Genomic DNA, 17,789 nt, shown 5'->3' on the forward strand with positions numbered 1-17,789 from the left:
CGTTTCCAGTCGCAGACATCACATGTGCACACACTGAACTTCTCTCCTCATTAATGCCGTCTACCTGTTCTTTATGCTCTGGACCTGATGCCCACCCACTTCTCTGGATCCACAGCCAGTGGGTACAGCATGAACCTCATTTGCAACACGGAGGCTAAAAGCTGTCTGGGAGGTTGGTGAAAGGTCAAGAGGAGGCGGTCTGCTGGAATCGTCTCAAGCAGTGACCAAAACATTAAGATCAGATTGTACGGTCTTTTTTCACGGAGCACAGGCACTCTTAACATCTGCTCAAGCATTGTAACTTTGATAGTGTGTGTTGCTGCCGATTCCAGATCAGGTAGTCCAGTCTCGTCCGGAGCCAAATGTTGACTCGACCACAGACTCTAGTCCAAGCTTTTCTGCAGTGTGTCTGAGCCTCAGCTCCAGCTGGTGCTCTGGAGTTCTTGGCGGAGCCAGGATGGCAACGGCTGACCCAACCGGCTCAACAAACGCAGGAGATCCATGTTGTGCTCATGGTAATACTCTGCTAGAAAGGCACGCGACTGCAAGAAAATGCACACAGGCACGCGCACACACACACACACACACACACACACACACACACACACACACACACACACACACACACACACACACACACACACACACAGGGGTGAGATTCACAGCAAGTTTTCTCAAGTGTTGTTGTTGCAAGCATGAAACAGACATGGTGGACTGGCGTGCCAATATTACACACTTTGTTGTGATGTCAGGTTGGTGTTCAACAATAGAGGAACTTCTTTTTAATTCATTTCTGTGGCTGTGTCATTTCCTAAAGTAGTGTTTATGTTACTCTAAAAGGAGTGTGTAGATTTCATGTATGTCGATACCTATTTACACTCTGTTGTGCTGGAGACCTGAAATAGGTTTATTGACAGGTTTGAAGTTGTTCACACAGATAGCAGACTACTGATGTCAGTGGAGAATTGTCAGACTGCTTTCAGCTGTGACTCAAATAACCAATCGCTATAACCAAAACATGCTGAAGAGCATCTCTGAACACATGAGAGAAAAGACCGTAACAGGTGCCGTCACAGACACATGGGTTTGTAAGCAACAAGAAAAAAGCAAGATTGGAGGCTAATGGTTTTGCTCAGTTCGGTTTTTGCTCTTCCAAAGGTCAGCTTTTAACGGATTGCTTTTGCTACTTACACAGCTTAAAGCCTAAAATTTAAAAAGAGGTTATGGTACGCAAGATTCATCCCCCCCAAAGAGCTTGTGCTCATCAGAAAACGAGTAGGTGAAGCAATCACAGCGCACGCGTACCTCAGAACTCAACTCCGGGTACTTCCTGCCTTTACTCTTTCCCAGACATTTGGCTCGACCGCCCTCCACTCGCTGACACCAGAAACCTTTGCTGTCATCATACCTGCAAAGACAACGCATGTTTTTTGACGCCACAGCAAACACACCCCACATAGGCTATACATTTTTACATGCTTCTGTGTAAGGCAAGTCAGAAAAGAAAGTGACTTTTATACATGTGTAGGAGTGTTACGAACATTAAAGCCTGGGTGTAGTTGAAGATGGGGGTGACACCAAGGAATCTCTGTATTCCCTCCATCACCAGTACTGGGTTGGACCGCAGCAGCGCCCCATCAACAATGTGTAGCTAATTATAGAGAAAGAGTGTCAGCAACGCCTGAGAGAACTACAACCATCTTCCAATGTATTCGCAGCAGCCACTGAATGCGCATGTTAGCAGCTGCAGTGTGTGTTACCTGGCTGGCTTGGTAATGTTGCAGCCAGCGGTCCAGGTGGATAGCATATGCCCCAGGATTAAGGCAGTGTCTCTGAAGGGCCAGCAGATCCCTGGGGGCTGAGGCGCCCGCTGTAACTACTTCATGGAAAGTGTGGTTAAGGGCTACAGGGTCCTGATGAGCCCTCTGGTGCTGTAGTTAACGAAACACACACAAACACTAAAGAGGGTTTGAAATGCTATAAAAACGCCTTTGCAGCCTCACTGTGAGCATTCTCACCTGGTACCAGGAGTAGGCTCTGTCAGCCGGGTTAATGAGCACTGCCAGGATCTTGGCCCTGGGGAGCAGGGCCGCAGCTCTTTTAGGGGCTACTTCTGTGTCAAAGTAGTTGGCACTCTTTTCAAACATGAAGTCTGTGCTGACATTGGAAGGGAATGGGAAGAAGTCCATGTACCTGAGGAGGACACACACGCACACCATTACACAACTGTACTGAGGTGAAATGTGTTTTTTTTTTTAAAGAAATATTTTTAAACTGAGCAGCTTTTACAGTTGTGTGTTGCTTCTTAATATTAAAGTGTCCAATTTATAAGACAACACAACGTCTGTGTGGAATCGGTTTTCCTGCTCTCGTTTGCCGTTTTAGCTGTTTGGTGGTTGTTGAAATAGTTTTGTCTTTAACCCGAGATTCTGGCGTTTCTGGCTAAATACATTTATATTTAAAAATCGATTTGAATCGGTAAACCGATTATTGAAACCAACTCCTAGTGTGTGGGGCTGTACCCTGTAGGTTTATATTGTTAGACAGTAACATTACTTATTAAGAAAAGTGTTCTGTGTAATGTGTGTAGTAATTACTTTGAGTAACGACGCAACAATGATCGCAACAAAGAGTGGAAATAGCTCCAACATGAGCAAACATTTGACCACTCAGCATGTAATTAATTTGCATGAATGCAATGTCTTGGACATGCTGCTTAGAGACGGTGCTGACTCAAAGCAATTCCCATCACTAGTGTCATTCTGAATTTGATGGCAACAACGTGTCTTCAGCAGCTGGACAGTGTATCAACGCCTCTTCTTTTAACTTCTGTGACTGAAGGAGAGCAGTTACTGGGCTTTAGAGAGAGGAATGTTGTTGTGTTCTTTTGGTTTAATCTGGCTCCAAATGTTTTTCTTAAATGTAAGCAGCTGTCTCAGTCATCCTCTTCCTCCAGCTCTGAACTAAGCTGGGTTGCTCTCGCCCAGTGTTCTGTACTGTGATTTATTAACCATCTAAATACACAAAGGACTTTGCAAATGACTCTTCTGAGTTATTGGCTGAAATCATGCCTAAATATAATAAAGCTCTAATGATTAGAGATTTTAATGTACATGTGCACTGGCTTGACAGCATTAACTGACTCGCTAACTTCACGCAGTGGTTGTCCGGACCCACAGAAGAACATGAACACAGACATCTCACGATGTGTCTGTTTCAAACAGTGTTTTCAGATCACACGCCTGTTTTTTGCATTCACTGCTGCGCTTTTCTCTGCTTACTTTGATCAGAACTTTGGGGCTCAGCTTCTAGTTTTATTCCACCTGCCAAACGATATCAGAGTCAGTGTCTCCATTCAAAACCAGACAGTCTAAAACGAATCCCACCTGGATTCTTTAATTCTTTCTGTTTTAGGCATATTTGTTCTTGTTGTTTTTAACACTAGCCTTTTCCTCAAGGGTGGTTCCTAAAAGCTTTAAAACAACCACAGATGGAAAAAACCTGGCCTGGATCCCAGTGTGTTACCCAACTTTGGGTCCATTTCCAATCTTTCTTTTCTTTTAAAAATTCTCTAGATAAATGTTTATAGCAAATTGAAGGCCCTTTAAATAAAAAATAAAATAAAATAAATTTAATTAAATAAAAAAAAACCCAAACATCCTTGGCTTGTTTTAGTCTGGTTTGAAGTCTCTTCATGGAGCAGAATCAGTACTGCTGACGGGCCACTGCTCACTGTTGGTCCACAACAGTGATGGCTAAGACGGGTCTCTTACCGGGACCATGTCACCTATGAAGAAGACCACTGCCAGACCGCCACATGTCCCCTCCATGACATTCTACCCCAACTCCCGTGCCGACTGCACAAGATCACCACCACATGGAACCCACCCCACAGAAGACGCAAACCAGGCTGCCCCCGTACAACATGGCGGAGGACTTTCATTGATGATTTACGCGCCTGGGATGAGGCCGAAGCAACCGCAGCTGATCGATTACGCTGGCAGAGATCTGCCACCCAATGCGCTGAACGGTGCAGGAGGACCGAACTCTAAGTATTGTGTTTGGTCCTGGTGGGCACAGTATCTAAGGCCTCCAGTCACAAACCTGGGTTTTATGATGGACAGTTAGATTGGACAGTCAAATAACTGCAGTGGTGAAATCCAGCTTCTTTCAGCTGAAACAAGTGGCAAAAATAGAAAAACTGTTGAAAGATCACTTTGAAACAGTAATCCATGCCTTTATCACAACTCTGGATTGGATTACTGCAACTTATGTAGGTGTTAGCCAGTCCTTCCTGCCTCGTCTTCAGCTGGTGCAAAAGTATGACTTAACTGGAAAACAGCAAATTACTTGTTTTATACTCACTCCACTGGCTGCCCGCCCATTTTAGGGTTCATTTTTAAATTCTTTTATTTCTTTCCTCTGAGATGTGCCTTGCCCATCTCAGAACTGTTGCACTTGCACTGTCCTTCCCGATTGCTCTTGGATGTGCCGAGGGCACAAGGCTTTTGCCGTAGCAGCTCCCAAATTGGCATTAGACAGGCCTCTGCACTGTCCAATTTTAAGATCCACCGCTTCTGTTTGTTGTTCGATCTAGTTTGCACATCATCAGGATGGGAGCGAATGTTCCCCCAATAATAAACCAAAGGGTCCCTCTCCTCATAAGTCTGGGGAATATACAGTGGGGCAAAAAAGTATTTAGTCAGCCACCGATTGTGCAAGTTCCCCCACTTAAAATGATGATGGTCAGTAATTTGCACCAGAGGTACACTTCAACTGTGAGAGACAGAATGTGAAAAAAAAAATCCATGAATCCACATGGTAGGATTTGTAAAGAATTTATTGGTAAATCAGGGTGGAAAATAAGTATTTGGTCAATAACAAAAATACAACCCAATACTTTGTAACATATCCTTTGTTGGCAATAACAGAGGTCAAACGTTTACTGTAGGTCTTTACCAGGTTTGCACACACAGTAGCTGGTATTTTGGCCCATTCCTCCATGCAGATCTTCTCGAGAGCAGTGATGTTTTGGGGCTGTCGCCGAGCAACACGGACTTTAAACTCCCGCCACAGATTTTCTATGGGGTTGAGGTCTGGAGACTGGCTAGGCCACTCCAGGACTTTCAAATGCTTCTTACGGAGCCACTCCTTTGTTGCCCGGGCGGTGTGTTTTGGATCATTGTCATGTTGGAAGACCCAGCCTCGTTTCATCTTCAAAGTTCTCACTGATGGAAGGAGGTTTTGGCTCAAAATCTCACGATACATGGCCCCATTCATTCTGTCCTTAACACGGATCAGTCGTCCTGTCCCCTTGGCAGAAAAACAGCCCCATAGCATGATGTTTCCACCCCCATGCTTCACAGTAGGTATGGTGTTCTTGGGATACAACTCAGTATTCTTCCTCCTCCAAACACGACGAGTTGAGTTTATACCAAAAAGTTCTACTTTGGTTTCATCTGACCACATGACATTCTCCCAATCCTCTGCTGTATCATCCATGTGCTCTCTGGCAAACTTCAGACGGGCCTGGACATGCACTGGCTTCAGCAGCGGAACACGTCTGGCACTGCGGGATTTGATTCCCTGCCGTTGTAGTGTGTTACTGATGGTGACCTTTGTTACTTTGGTCCCAGCTCTCTGCAGGTCATTCACCAGGTCCCCCCGTGTGGTTCTGGGATCTTTGCTCACCGTTCTCATGATCATTTTGACCCCACGGGATGAGATCTTGCGTGGAGCCCCAGATCGAGGGAGATTATCAGTGGTCTTGTATGTCTTCCATTTTCTGATGATTGCTCCCACAGTTGATTTTTTCACACCAAGCTGCTTGCCTATTGTAGATTCACTCTTCCCAGTCTGGTGCAGGTCTACAATACTTTTCCTGGTGTCCTTCGAAAGCTCTTTGGTCTTGGCCATGGCGGAGTTTGGAGTCTGACTGTTTGAGGCTGTGGACAGGTGTCTTTTATACAGATGATGAGTTCAAACAGGTGCCATTCATACAGGTAACGAGTGGGGGACAGAAAAGCTTCTTACAGAAGACGTTACAGGTCTGTGAGAGCCAGAGATTTTCCTTGTTTGAGGTGACCAAATACTTATTTTCCACCCTAATTTACGAATAAATTCTTTACAAATCCTACCATGTGAATTCATGGATTTTTTTTTCACATTCTGTCTCTCACAGTTGAAGTGTACCTCTGGTGCAAATTACTGACCTCTGTCATCATTTTAAGTGGGGGAACTTGCACAATCGGTGGCTGACTAAATACTTTTTTGCCCCACTGTATCCAGGTTTTCCAAAAAGACTTTCAATTTTGGATTGATCTGACTTCAGAACGGTTTTCCATTTTGCTTCAGTCCATTTCCCCATCCATCCATCTTCTGCTTATGTGGGGCAACAAACTAACAAAGCTGCTGTCTGTTAAAGACCAAACAGGGAATGTCATACTAAAATGAAAATGGACAGCAGATTATTTCAAAAAAAAGTAATGTGGGACATTTACGCATTTACATTTATGCACACAAGTCATGGCAGCGCTGCACAGATCCAGACTTTCCTTTAAGGCTCTGTACACAGTGAACAGGGTGTGTATGTGTTTTTACCAGTCAATCCCATTGTGATAGTTTGCGCCACTGAAGAACTGGATCTCCTCAAAGGTGGTAGGGCTGGGGAAGGAGCTGGTGATTGCTGGGTGGATGCTCAGGAATGAATGAAGTGCTGTAGTACCTTTGAGCAAACAAGACAATTAAAATAATCAAAACAGAGAATTAAATAAGACAGATGAGAGGAATCTATACCTGTTTTTTGTGGTCCAATGATGAGAAACTTTGGCAATCTGTCACAGGTCTTCTCTTTAGACCAGATATCTTTGTGTCTCTTATCATGGCAAGGGTTCTGAAAAAAGAAAAAATCCACACAGTGTGTCATCTTCCATGACGGGTGAAAGTTACATTTACATTTTACATTACAGATATTATACACGTTACATTTTTAAATAAATAAAAGGGACATGAATGGTTTTGTTTATCATTTCGTCACATACTCCCACATCACCCAAATCTTGAAGTAGGCATTTCAATTTCCAAATTGTACAAAAGATGGGGGAAAAGGGTAGGTAAGGTAGATTTTAGATGTAATACTTAAACTTTTAAGATTAGAAATCATGAATGAATTTAAATTTTACATATTACACACCGTAGTCAGGGAAAAAAAATCCACTGATCAGGTTATTAGCAAAGGTGCAATTAATGTGTATTTACAAAAAACCCACAAACCCCTAAACTAGATGCTTTAACGATACTTATACATTCACTGTTTTTCCTTACATCAAACTCCTTGTGCATAGAATTACTGCACTTATCATGAATCTGGCACTTATGCCTTTTTTACCTATTAACTTAAAAGAAAATGCATGAAGACTTTTTCATTTCTAAAATAAAACAATACAATAAAATGTATGTAAAACAATAAAATAATATAATAACAATAAAAAAACACTCTTTGTTGTGAAGCTGTCTTTTAACTGTTGCTTTATTTAATGATTTATAGTGATTAGGTGACTGTGTATACAGTGAAGTGAAAACAGAAACTGGATTTCTCAAGTTTTAAAAATAACCACATGAATCAACCCACCTGCCAGAGCGGGTCTCTCTCATCAGGAAAGATTTGGAAATACCTCTCGGCAAGCTGGACTGGTGGTAACGTTTGCAGCCTGAGGTTGGTCCAGCACTGGACAAACTTCACCAAAGACTCAAATGTATACAGACCCAGACGATCATTGCCATAGTTAGACAGATGGGTCATGAAGATACTGATCTGGATTGAGAAAGTTAAAAATATGTTATAACACTGCCATCCTAAGGTTTTATTTTAATTTCATTTTTAATTGTGTGTGTGTGTTCACTTTTTATTACATGTTAGCATTTTATGTTACTTAAATTCTTTTTACACCATGTGAGAAAGTATTCAATAATTTCATTATATTTGAATAATGACAATAAAGAAAGAAAGCTGACAAACTTTGCCAACTTAAAATTTTACTTTTTCCCTCGAATTTCAAATTTTGATTAAAATGTTTGACATTGGGAATTTACTATCACACACTGCATGTTATATCCACAAAATTTCTCCATTATCCCCTTATTCTCGAGTCTTAAACATCTTGTTTATTTTGTTAATATCATTAATCTTTCTCATCCTATTTTGTCTTAGTAGAATTGAAGAAAAAACCTTAAGTAAATGATAAGCAATGGTTAAGTCTGCAACTTCTTAGTTAGAAGAGCTTGGTGCTTGGTTTTTGGGAGCCATTTTTGTGGGGGGGGGGGGGGGGGGGGGGGGTCCACTGCCAAGAACCTTACACATCTACTCAATCTTCTTTTTCCTGTTCTGGACTAACACGCATCTGTTGTTTAATTGTTTGTTCTATCATTTAAGGTGAGTGTGCACAATGTCTGTGCTCTAGGAATCAGATTAGTCAGCATTTAAACTTTCTAAGCTGGAATGTTAAAGGTTTAAATCATCCAGTCAAGACAGCGAAAGCTTTCTTCCATGTTATTAAGCACCATAACAGTGATGTGGCTTTCCTGCAGGAGACCCACATCAGGGGGTTTTACAATGCCGTCTCTTTCCACGGTGGAGGGGCCAGTGCTTTTCCAGGTTAAAGGACAAGTGATTTCTATACTGATCAGCCAGAGCATTCCCTTTGAGGCAGTCCAATGTTGTAGCAGACAAACAATAAACATTAAATCTGCTTTCAGGGTATAAACTGAACCTCAATAAAAGTAAGCTTTTCCTCTTAAGTAGTAAAGCAAGTTTGTTAGACTTCACTAACTTGCCCTTAAGGGTTAAAAAAAAACAAAACAAAACAAAAAAAACCCTTAAAAAACAACAACAAACAAACACACACAGGCACCAAAAAACAAACAAACAAGAATTTGATTACACTGCTAAACCAATTGAAGCTGTCCTTCACCCACTGGACACCATTTTCTAAGGATGTTATTAAAAATGACTATTTTACCCCAATTTTTTAATTTATTTATTTATTTTTATACCTCTTCCAGGCTCTACCCATTTTTATTTCTAAGATTTTTTTTTTTTCAATGTGTTGCATTCTGTTTTGTCACCTCACACATGGGAAGGTAAACACCCAAGACCAATCTTCAAAAGCCTGAAACTGAAGGGGGGGCTTCAACACTTCAACAATTTTTGTTTTTATTATTGGGCCGCTAACACAAGCTGTCTGGTGTTTTTGTACTTGTACCTCACTCAGAGTGGCTATTCTGACTGGGTGACTATGGAACTACACAGCAACAACAGTACATCTTTTCTGGCTGTACTTGGTTCTCCACTTTCAACTCTGTGGTGAAACACTCATTGGAAATATGGGGCAAGTTTAGGAAATACTTTAACCTCGACCTTTAAGTTGAGCTCACTGAGACGCAAACTCGTCCGAGATCTTTAGCATATGCACTTACGGTATCAATTTGAACCTGCTACATCACCTTGGTCTTTAGTTATTGCAATGACAAGAGTTTCAGAAAACTTGACCTCTGATCTTCACCTTGAGGTCAAGGTCACTAAGAGGGGGTGGAAGTGACACCCACTCTTAGTGGGCGGGGTAGAAAGAGTGGGGTAAAAATGACAACACTTTTAATTTTACAGGGTGAGTCCATCTGAAATCAACCAAGCCTTTTGCGTGTCCAAGTTGCATAAAATCTAGATGGTAGAAAATGTGAACATTTACAATGATTGCTGTCAAAAACATTTTCATGTTAAAAAACAGACCATTTTTCAAAAAATATACATCTTGAAAACTATTTGAAAAATGAATCTGAAATTTCACAGCACTCATTATAGATGTCCAAACTTTGGACTCTAAAATTTGTATGCAAATTGGAGGTCGAGCAGGACATTTTCTAAAACTTGACTGAAGATGGAATGACCTTTGTGTAAAGCCAGGCCAAATCTTCAGACACTCAAGTCTCATGTAAAGTTGACACGTGTGAAACATGAGTGCTAGACAGTCTCAAGCCAACAGCTGTAGTGTGCATGGAGGTTTTCTTACAGGGTTTAGGAGGACGGTGAGGAAGAGCTCTCCCCCTCTGATGCTCTTGTCCAGCTCTTTTGAACCTCCTGGGTATTCATTATAGAAGATTGTATGGGTGAATAGACCACAAGTTTGTCTGGGCAATACCTGAAATGAACAAATAGGGCATTAAATATTGGGGATATATACATAATTTCCTTAGGGATTAATAAAGTATTCTGATTGGTCAATCATCTAGGTAAGGAAACCCCAAAAAGTTGATTCTGTTCCTCTGTGTTCTCAGCATCATGTGTTTTTAGTGGGAAACTTTTTCACTTATCCAAGTGTAGCCACAGCTGCTCCTTTCACATAAATGGCCAACTGCAAGCAATGGAGGTCATTTATAAGACATGTCTCCACCCTCAATAACAGGACCAACCTCAACACTGACCAAGTATGTCTTGCTCTTGTAATTTTATCTTATCTATATTTCAAATATAGGAGTTAGAGCAGGGAGATATGGCCAAAAATATTTATCACGATATATATTTGAAAATTTGCGATAACGATATAACTGACGATATAATTGATGCGAGACAAAATACAACTCCACAACTTGACTAGCGCAAAAAAACACCATCCATTTATTTTCACTTACACAAGAAGCTGTTTTTTATGTGCATTAAACCTATATAAACATTTTACAGTGCAAATGCAAATTCCTTGCTGAAAGTTTAACCAAAAGGCATTTCCAGTAGAAATGGGCTGACATATCCTGAGCATAACCATGTATAATATCCACTGCATTAGGGGTGAGCGATATAAACGATATACGATAGAAACGATATAAATTTGGCCAACGATAGAGATTTTGACTATACCGCTCTACCGCATGTTGATGATGTCATCAAGCTGCGCCTGTTTTGGTCGAAAGCATCGCAGTGGCTACAACCATTATCATCTGCAAATTATGCCGAGCAACAGTCACAGCAAAGAGATGAAGCACTTTTGAAATATGGGGAAAGCCAAAAACTGCGCTTCCTCCACCTCCGTAACATTGATTCATTAATGCTGAATTCTCTCGCAGCTGCTCTGTTCCCATGTTGTTGCAGTATATTAATGACTAACCTCGTATTGTGAATGAATGATCTCAGTTGTTCTCCTGACTGAAGTTTGGCCCGTGTATAGCATCCTGCCATGCGATTGCATGCTGTTTATTTTTCTGTCCTCATTTATGTTGGAAGTGATAGCAGAGCTGTACGTTTGAATTTTTTCAGAAATCTCTCAGTCAGAACATGCTATATCATGCTTAGGTAACTAGCAAAACTTGCAAGCTAACTTCTAACTCCGTTACATGTAATACATTCTGCTTTCATGGATGCCTGGAAGTTAAACTTCATAGTTACACCTGGTAAAGCAGCAATGTTGATCGTTTTATTAAAGATGAAAGAATTTAGACAGTTTTTAACTCTCAGTGATGCCGCAGTGTTCGTTTGACTTTGGGAGCTGAAGTGGAGGGAGTTTAGGACCCAGATTACTTCCAGATTTGCGAGCACCTTAGTCCGACAAACACGACAATAACGACGGCCCGCTTGCATGTTCTACAAAAAAAAAACCTGCTTTGTCGTGTATCTGACGGACACCAAACCAGTTCAACATCACTGAAGTTGCACCACTTTTACAAACCAATTCTGGTTCATCCGTTTCACTCAACAATCCGCTTTCAATAATTTCCCCCAGGGATCAATAAAGTATTCTGATTCTCCCTTCTCATTCTCTGTTGCCGCCATGCTTTTTCGCCATGTGCGTATGAAAACAAAGGCACTGCGCATGGGCGTTTTAACCATATTCTATCGCGATATTTCATTTTCTTATCGTTGCCTAACATTGTACCATTATTACCATGAACGGTATAATATGGCCCAGCCCTAATAGGAATGTCGGTTTTGGAGGAGTCAAGGAGGCCATTTATGTGAAAAGAGAAAAACCATCTGTGAACCAAAGAGGGGGCCTAAGGGTACATCTTTCTCCATCTAACAATGGTTTGATTGGAGCCTTTCCCCAGCTCTCTGTGAATGGTACTGATGGATAATATGAAACTGTCATGAAAAGAAGCATTTTCATAATTATGAAACAATCATGAATTATGAAACTAAGTGAAAAGCCCATTGTAAGGCAATGATGGTAGTCTTGTGACAGTACTTACCTGCAGTAAGCCGAGGCTGAAAGTGTCACTTGGTCACAAATGAAACTTTCTAGCTATTGACTTTGAAAATCTGTTTCTGTGTAATCAGCGGCAAATTGTTATTAGTTACCATTAAGCCAGCAAAAAACCTCTTGCAAACACTCAGAGCCTTAAGAAATACTACAGACTTCACTGATACAACATTCAAAATATAACATCTTAACAGATAGCTTGTCCTTTTTTAACACAAAAACCTTCAAAAGTTCACATCACATCATCTTGGCTGAAAGATGTGTTTGTGTGAAGAAAATTACATGTGTTATTAAAGAACAAAGACTGTGGACTGACCTGGATGCCATTGTGAATGAAGCCACGTCGATATCGAGCTGGCCTTAGATGAGGGTATTCTTCTGTACTGGTCACCTTGATTCCCCACACAGATTTCCAGGCTTCATATAGCTGGCTGTGAACTGGATAAACCCCAGAGTGGTGTGGAGCTACTGCATAGCCCATATCTATTGGGATGCCATGCTCCTGGAGAGAGAATGGTACAATAAGAATAAGGGGTAGCTGTAGCTCAGGAGGTAGAGCTACTGATCGGATGGTTGGTGGTTCAATCCCTGGCTCGCCCAGTCTTCATGCTAAATATCCTTGGGCAAGATACTAACCCCAAGCTGCTCTCTGATGAATCCATCGAAGTATGAATGTTAGTCAGAAAGCACTTAAAGTATAAAGGAAAGTGCTTGTGTTAATGAGTGAATGTGGCATGTTGTATAAAGAGCTTTGAGCACTCCGGGCGAGTAGAAATGCAAAGCGCTATATAAGAAACAGAATCCATTTACCAGTAAGAAGACAGCATATGGAGTTAGCAGGTGACAGACAGGTAGAAACAGTTGTAGTCAAGAGAAAAAAAAAAGGAGAAAAAAAGATAAAGGACTGATTCATATATAGAGCTTTTTTACTCTCCTGGAGCATTCAAAGCACTTTATACAACATGCCACATTCACTCATTCACACAAGCACTTTCCTCTATACTTTAAGCGCTTTAGTATCTTGCCAGGGATATTTGGGATGAAGCTTGAGGCAGCCAGGGATCAAACCACCAACCTTCTGGTCAGTAGCTGACCTGTTCTAGCTCCTGAGCTACAGCCCCACACAGAGGCAAGCAGATACAGTGAACTTAGTCATACCAAGTCACGATTTTTACAATGTTTTAGATACGAAAAGAAAAAACAAGAAGAAAAAAAAGGGAAAACCAGCTGTGACTTGTACTGTTAAGTACTTTGAGTGGTCAGTATGATGAGAAGACTGTTATATAAATGCTATAATACAGTCTACACGCCTTTAGATGCCAGAGTGGCACCAAAATCCAAAAACCAGCTTTCATGTACAGTGGTGTGAGAAAGTGTTTGCCCCCTTTCCGATTTGTGTTTGTCACACTTAAATGTTTCAGTTCAAACAAATTTAAATATAAGATAGGGCTGCTCGATTATGGCAAAAATGATAATCACGATTATTTTCACTGAAATTGAGATCGCGATTATTTGACGATATTTATTTAACCCTTTAAGACCTACTATAGAACCAAGTCCGCCAGAGCTTATATTATTTTTTTTACATGTTGTAGTGCCGTTTGTGGGAGCATTTCAAGTTGCTAAATAACTGTTATAGCCCATATTTTAATAATATGTATGCATTAAGTCCATAGTAACTACATTAATTGCAAAAAAGTGCAATAAACTACAAAAAAATTTATATCGTTTTTGTTTTGTTTTTTTACATATATTTCTACTTGGAGAAATTTAAGAGGTTTATCCCTCAAAACTTTAAATACAAAAAAGTTGCAAAAAATAGTTTACAACAACAGGAAATTTATTTTGAGTGTCTTCATAGTTTTATTTTGGAGATACACCAATTTTTATATACTGCAGGAAAAACAAAAAACAATCCTATGATGCAAATTTGCAAAGAAAACAGCAGGTGCATCAAAATAAACTATTTCCAGCAGTGCAATTCGAGTTCTAAGCATCCCAGAAACTATTCAGAAAAGTCAAACATGACCAGTATAGGCTTTTAAGGCCTACAAGTAAAAAAACTACATTTCCGCGAAAATGACGTCACTTCCGGTTTCGGCCAGGAAATGGCGGACATGCGACAGTTCGCGCTGACGTCTGTTTCACTGTGGGAAGTGTTACGAACAGCTGATCGGATCGGCAAAGCGTGTTTCTGGAATATTATGTTTTTGTTCCTGCAAGCGCTTTTTATGCAATTTTTGCAAAGCTATATGTGGAAGGAAACCGTGACCGAGGACAAGCTGATGGCATCAGATGTAAGTACAACTCCTCTGGTTTCATATGCAAAACAAATTATTGCGCTAGCTTACGTGGTTCGGGTTCTACAGGGATTTAAAAATAGTTACACAAAACGGAGCATGCTGCTCTGACCGGATTTAAAGGGTTAACAATGACTTTAGAAAATAATATAAAATAGTGTGCAACACCACTGAAGTTTTTTTACCTCTCTTTTCAACCAACAGCAGTCACTCTCCTCTCCAAATAACTTCTGCTTAGCTTTCCGAGCTTCCCTCGGGTCCTCTTAATCAGCGGTCTCCAACCTTTTTTGTGCCACGGACCGGTTTATGCCCGACAATATTTTCACGGACTGGCCTTTAAGGTGTCGCGGATAAATGAGGGAGGGGCTAATAATCGGCTCTGTCATTTTTAATGATCGTTGAAAGCCCAGATCGTAATCGTGATTAAAATTCGATTAATTGAGCAGCCCTAATATAAGACAAAGATAACAAGTAAGAACAAAATGCAGTTAATAAATGAAGGAGTTTATGCCGCGATCCAAGGAAACTCACGAACACCTTTTATGCACGGTTTGATAAACATCTATCTCAGGAGCTTTTGCTGGAAGAGGACAGCTGCCCTCTTCAGATATCTCAGGCAGTCGTGTGTAAATACTTCAGGAAAGTAAACACTCAGTAAGCTCCTGGACCAGACAACACTCCAGGTCGGGTTTTCAAAGCGTGTGCCCACGAGCTGGCAGATGTCTTCACAGACATTTCCAACCTTTCCCTGCTCCAGTCTGCTGTCCCAAAATGTTTTAAGAGGACCACCATCATCCCTGTCCCTAAGAAAACTAATGTGAGCTGCCTAAATGCCCATCGCCCTGTAGCACTCACCGCCATTGCTACGAAGTGCTTTGAGCGTACAGTCAAAGCTCACATCACATCTTTAATCCCTGCTTCACTTGATCCACTCCAGTTTGCCTACAACAGATCTATAGACGATGCAATAGCAATTGCCCTCCCCCACCTGGACCAGAAAAAAAAAAAGACACATGCGTGCGGATGCTGTTCATTAACTATAGCTCCACCTTCAACACCATCATACCATCCAGACATGTAATGAAACTCCGTGACCTGAACATCAGCTCTTCCCTGCACAGCTGGATACTGGGCTTCCTGACAGACAGACCAAAGGTGGTTCGGATCAGCAGCATCACCGCATCCACACTTCCACTCAGCACAGATGCCCCCCAGGGATGTGTGCTCAGCCCCCTGCTGTACACCCTGTTCACCCACGACTGTACAGCAACACACAGCTCCAACACCATCGTCAAATTTGCAGATGACACCATCATCATCAGCTGCATTTCTGATGGAGATGAGACGGCATGCAGGGCAGAGGTGAGAGCGACAACAACCTGCTGCTTAACGTCAGCAAAACCAAGGAGCTCATTGTGGATTACAGGAGACTACAGAGAGGAGGCCACACCCCCATAGAAGGAGCAGAGGTGGAGAAAGTCAGCTGCTTCAGATTCCTGGGCATCAACATCACCGAGGATCTGAGTTTGTCACACCATGTTGGTGACCTGAGATCAGCACAGCGCATCACCAGGACTGAATTGCCAGCCATGCAGGATCTCTGTAGACATCACTGCATGAGGAAGACGCAGCGGACCCTCTGATCCCAGCCACAGACTTTTCACACTCCTGCCGCCCGGCAGGCGGTGCAGAAGCATTCAGACCCACACTAGCAGACACAGAGACTGTTTCTAGCCACAAGCCATCAGGCTTCTGAACTGTTGACATTCTGCACACACCATTACACACTCAGTGCAACTATTGGACTCTATACACTGTCACTGTAACCGCTTTAAATCCTCACTGCACAGTTTTGCACAAACTGTAAATACCAAACAATTGTTTCAAATGTTCTTAATATTTAAAAATAATAAAATACTAAAGTATTATTTTATTATTATTATTGTTATTGTCCTTCTTTAATATACCTGTACACTTTCCATATGTACATGTAAAGCTGAGGGACACAAGAATTTTATTACAGGTAAATGTTAAACTGTTTATCCGTATATGACAATAAAACTTGAAAACCCACTCCCCGACTCTCGCTCTGGCTCACGCTTCATGTTCTTTGCTTCCGAGTATATTTCACTTGCTGTTCATTAATAAAGTCTTGTTAGAAAACCAAGTATTGTGCCTCCATCTGAAGTTGCATTCGGGTCCACTTTCACGCTCGGGGCATCCTTAGCAGCAACATGTTACGGCAGCATCGGCCAAACCAGTTATTAGGTTTAGGGAGCGATCGTTTCCCCCACACACACAGTTCCATGTAGATATGGATTTTTTCCCTTAATAATAAAAACCTTCATTTAGAACCTGCATTTTGTGTTTAGTTGTGTTATCTTGTCATATAATCAAATGTTTGATCTGAAATATACGCAGAAAAACATTTTCTGCCTCTTTCCTCGAAGTTAGCTTGAGACTTCAACTGTTTCTCAATTTTAAAGAAAATTAACTGTCTCTAAAATTATTACATCAGACAACAGCACGTCTATTTAAATGGGTATTTTTCAACATTTTTAAAAGTTGAGCACATTTACAATCAATGAACTATAGCACGTAAGTTCATTTTTCCTGGACAAAGACAGAATCAACCAGGATCTTGCAGCATGTGACATTAGAGACGGCTCACGTGTCTGAAGTAAAGTAAATGAGTCACACTGTCCGATACTATCTGTATAAACCTGTGGATGCATCCTCATATCTACATGCAGGATGTTGCTTCTCTAATCAAAGCAGCTGTCAAAATTATGTACAGGTGAACATGTTTAAAGTTTTGACTGGTACCATCTAACTGGTAAGAACATTTACAAAATGCATTTAGAAAAGTCACTTGACATACCATACCATACCACCTTTATTTATAAAGCACTTTAACATAAAACCAGAGTTCACAAAGTGCTGTACATGCTAAAAGCAAATTAAAATGAGATAAGATAAAATAAATAACTAAAAAACTAAAATAAATTAAAACATGTCAAAACAAATTGAGTCAACCCCTCTAATCAATGCCAAAGGCTTCAGCGAATAAATATGTTTTAAGAAGACTTTTAAATTCAGAGAGAGAAGAGGCCTGCCTTACATGCAAGGGTAGATCATTCCACAACTTTGGAGCAACTACAGCAAAAGCACGATCACCTTTAGATTTATACTTAGTTTTTGGTACCTTAAGGAGCTGCTGATTGGCGGACCTAAGGGAACGGGGAGG

The 17,789-nt window shown here is 41.1% G+C and overlaps 1 protein-coding gene across 1 annotated transcript in view; it reads right to left on the bottom strand.

The window, feature by feature from the left end:
* Positions 1-246: 246 nt before the first annotated feature.
* Positions 247-17,789, bottom strand: part of LOC308388867 (bifunctional heparan sulfate N-deacetylase/N-sulfotransferase 2-like) — a 51,988-nt gene continuing 34,445 nt past the window's right edge. Inside the window, exons 6-15 of the mRNA XM_080869823.1 lie at positions 12,559-12,744; positions 10,065-10,193; positions 7,631-7,813; positions 6,796-6,892; positions 6,601-6,724; positions 2,019-2,193; positions 1,761-1,931; positions 1,542-1,651; positions 1,306-1,408; positions 247-542 (exon numbers count right to left, since the gene is read on the bottom strand). Of these exons, the coding sequence (XP_080725949.1) occupies positions 417-542; positions 1,306-1,408; positions 1,542-1,651; positions 1,761-1,931; positions 2,019-2,193; positions 6,601-6,724; positions 6,796-6,892; positions 7,631-7,813; positions 10,065-10,193; positions 12,559-12,744 (1,404 nt within the window). The 3' untranslated portion in view covers positions 247-416. The remainder of the gene's footprint in view (positions 543-1,305; positions 1,409-1,541; positions 1,652-1,760; positions 1,932-2,018; positions 2,194-6,600; positions 6,725-6,795; positions 6,893-7,630; positions 7,814-10,064; positions 10,194-12,558; positions 12,745-17,789) is intronic.

The sequence above is a fragment of the Rhamphochromis sp. 'chilingali' genome (assembly GCF_963969265.1).
Source record: "Rhamphochromis sp. 'chilingali' genome assembly, chromosome: 20".
Taxonomy (NCBI): domain Eukaryota; kingdom Metazoa; phylum Chordata; class Actinopteri; order Cichliformes; family Cichlidae; genus Rhamphochromis; species Rhamphochromis sp. 'chilingali'.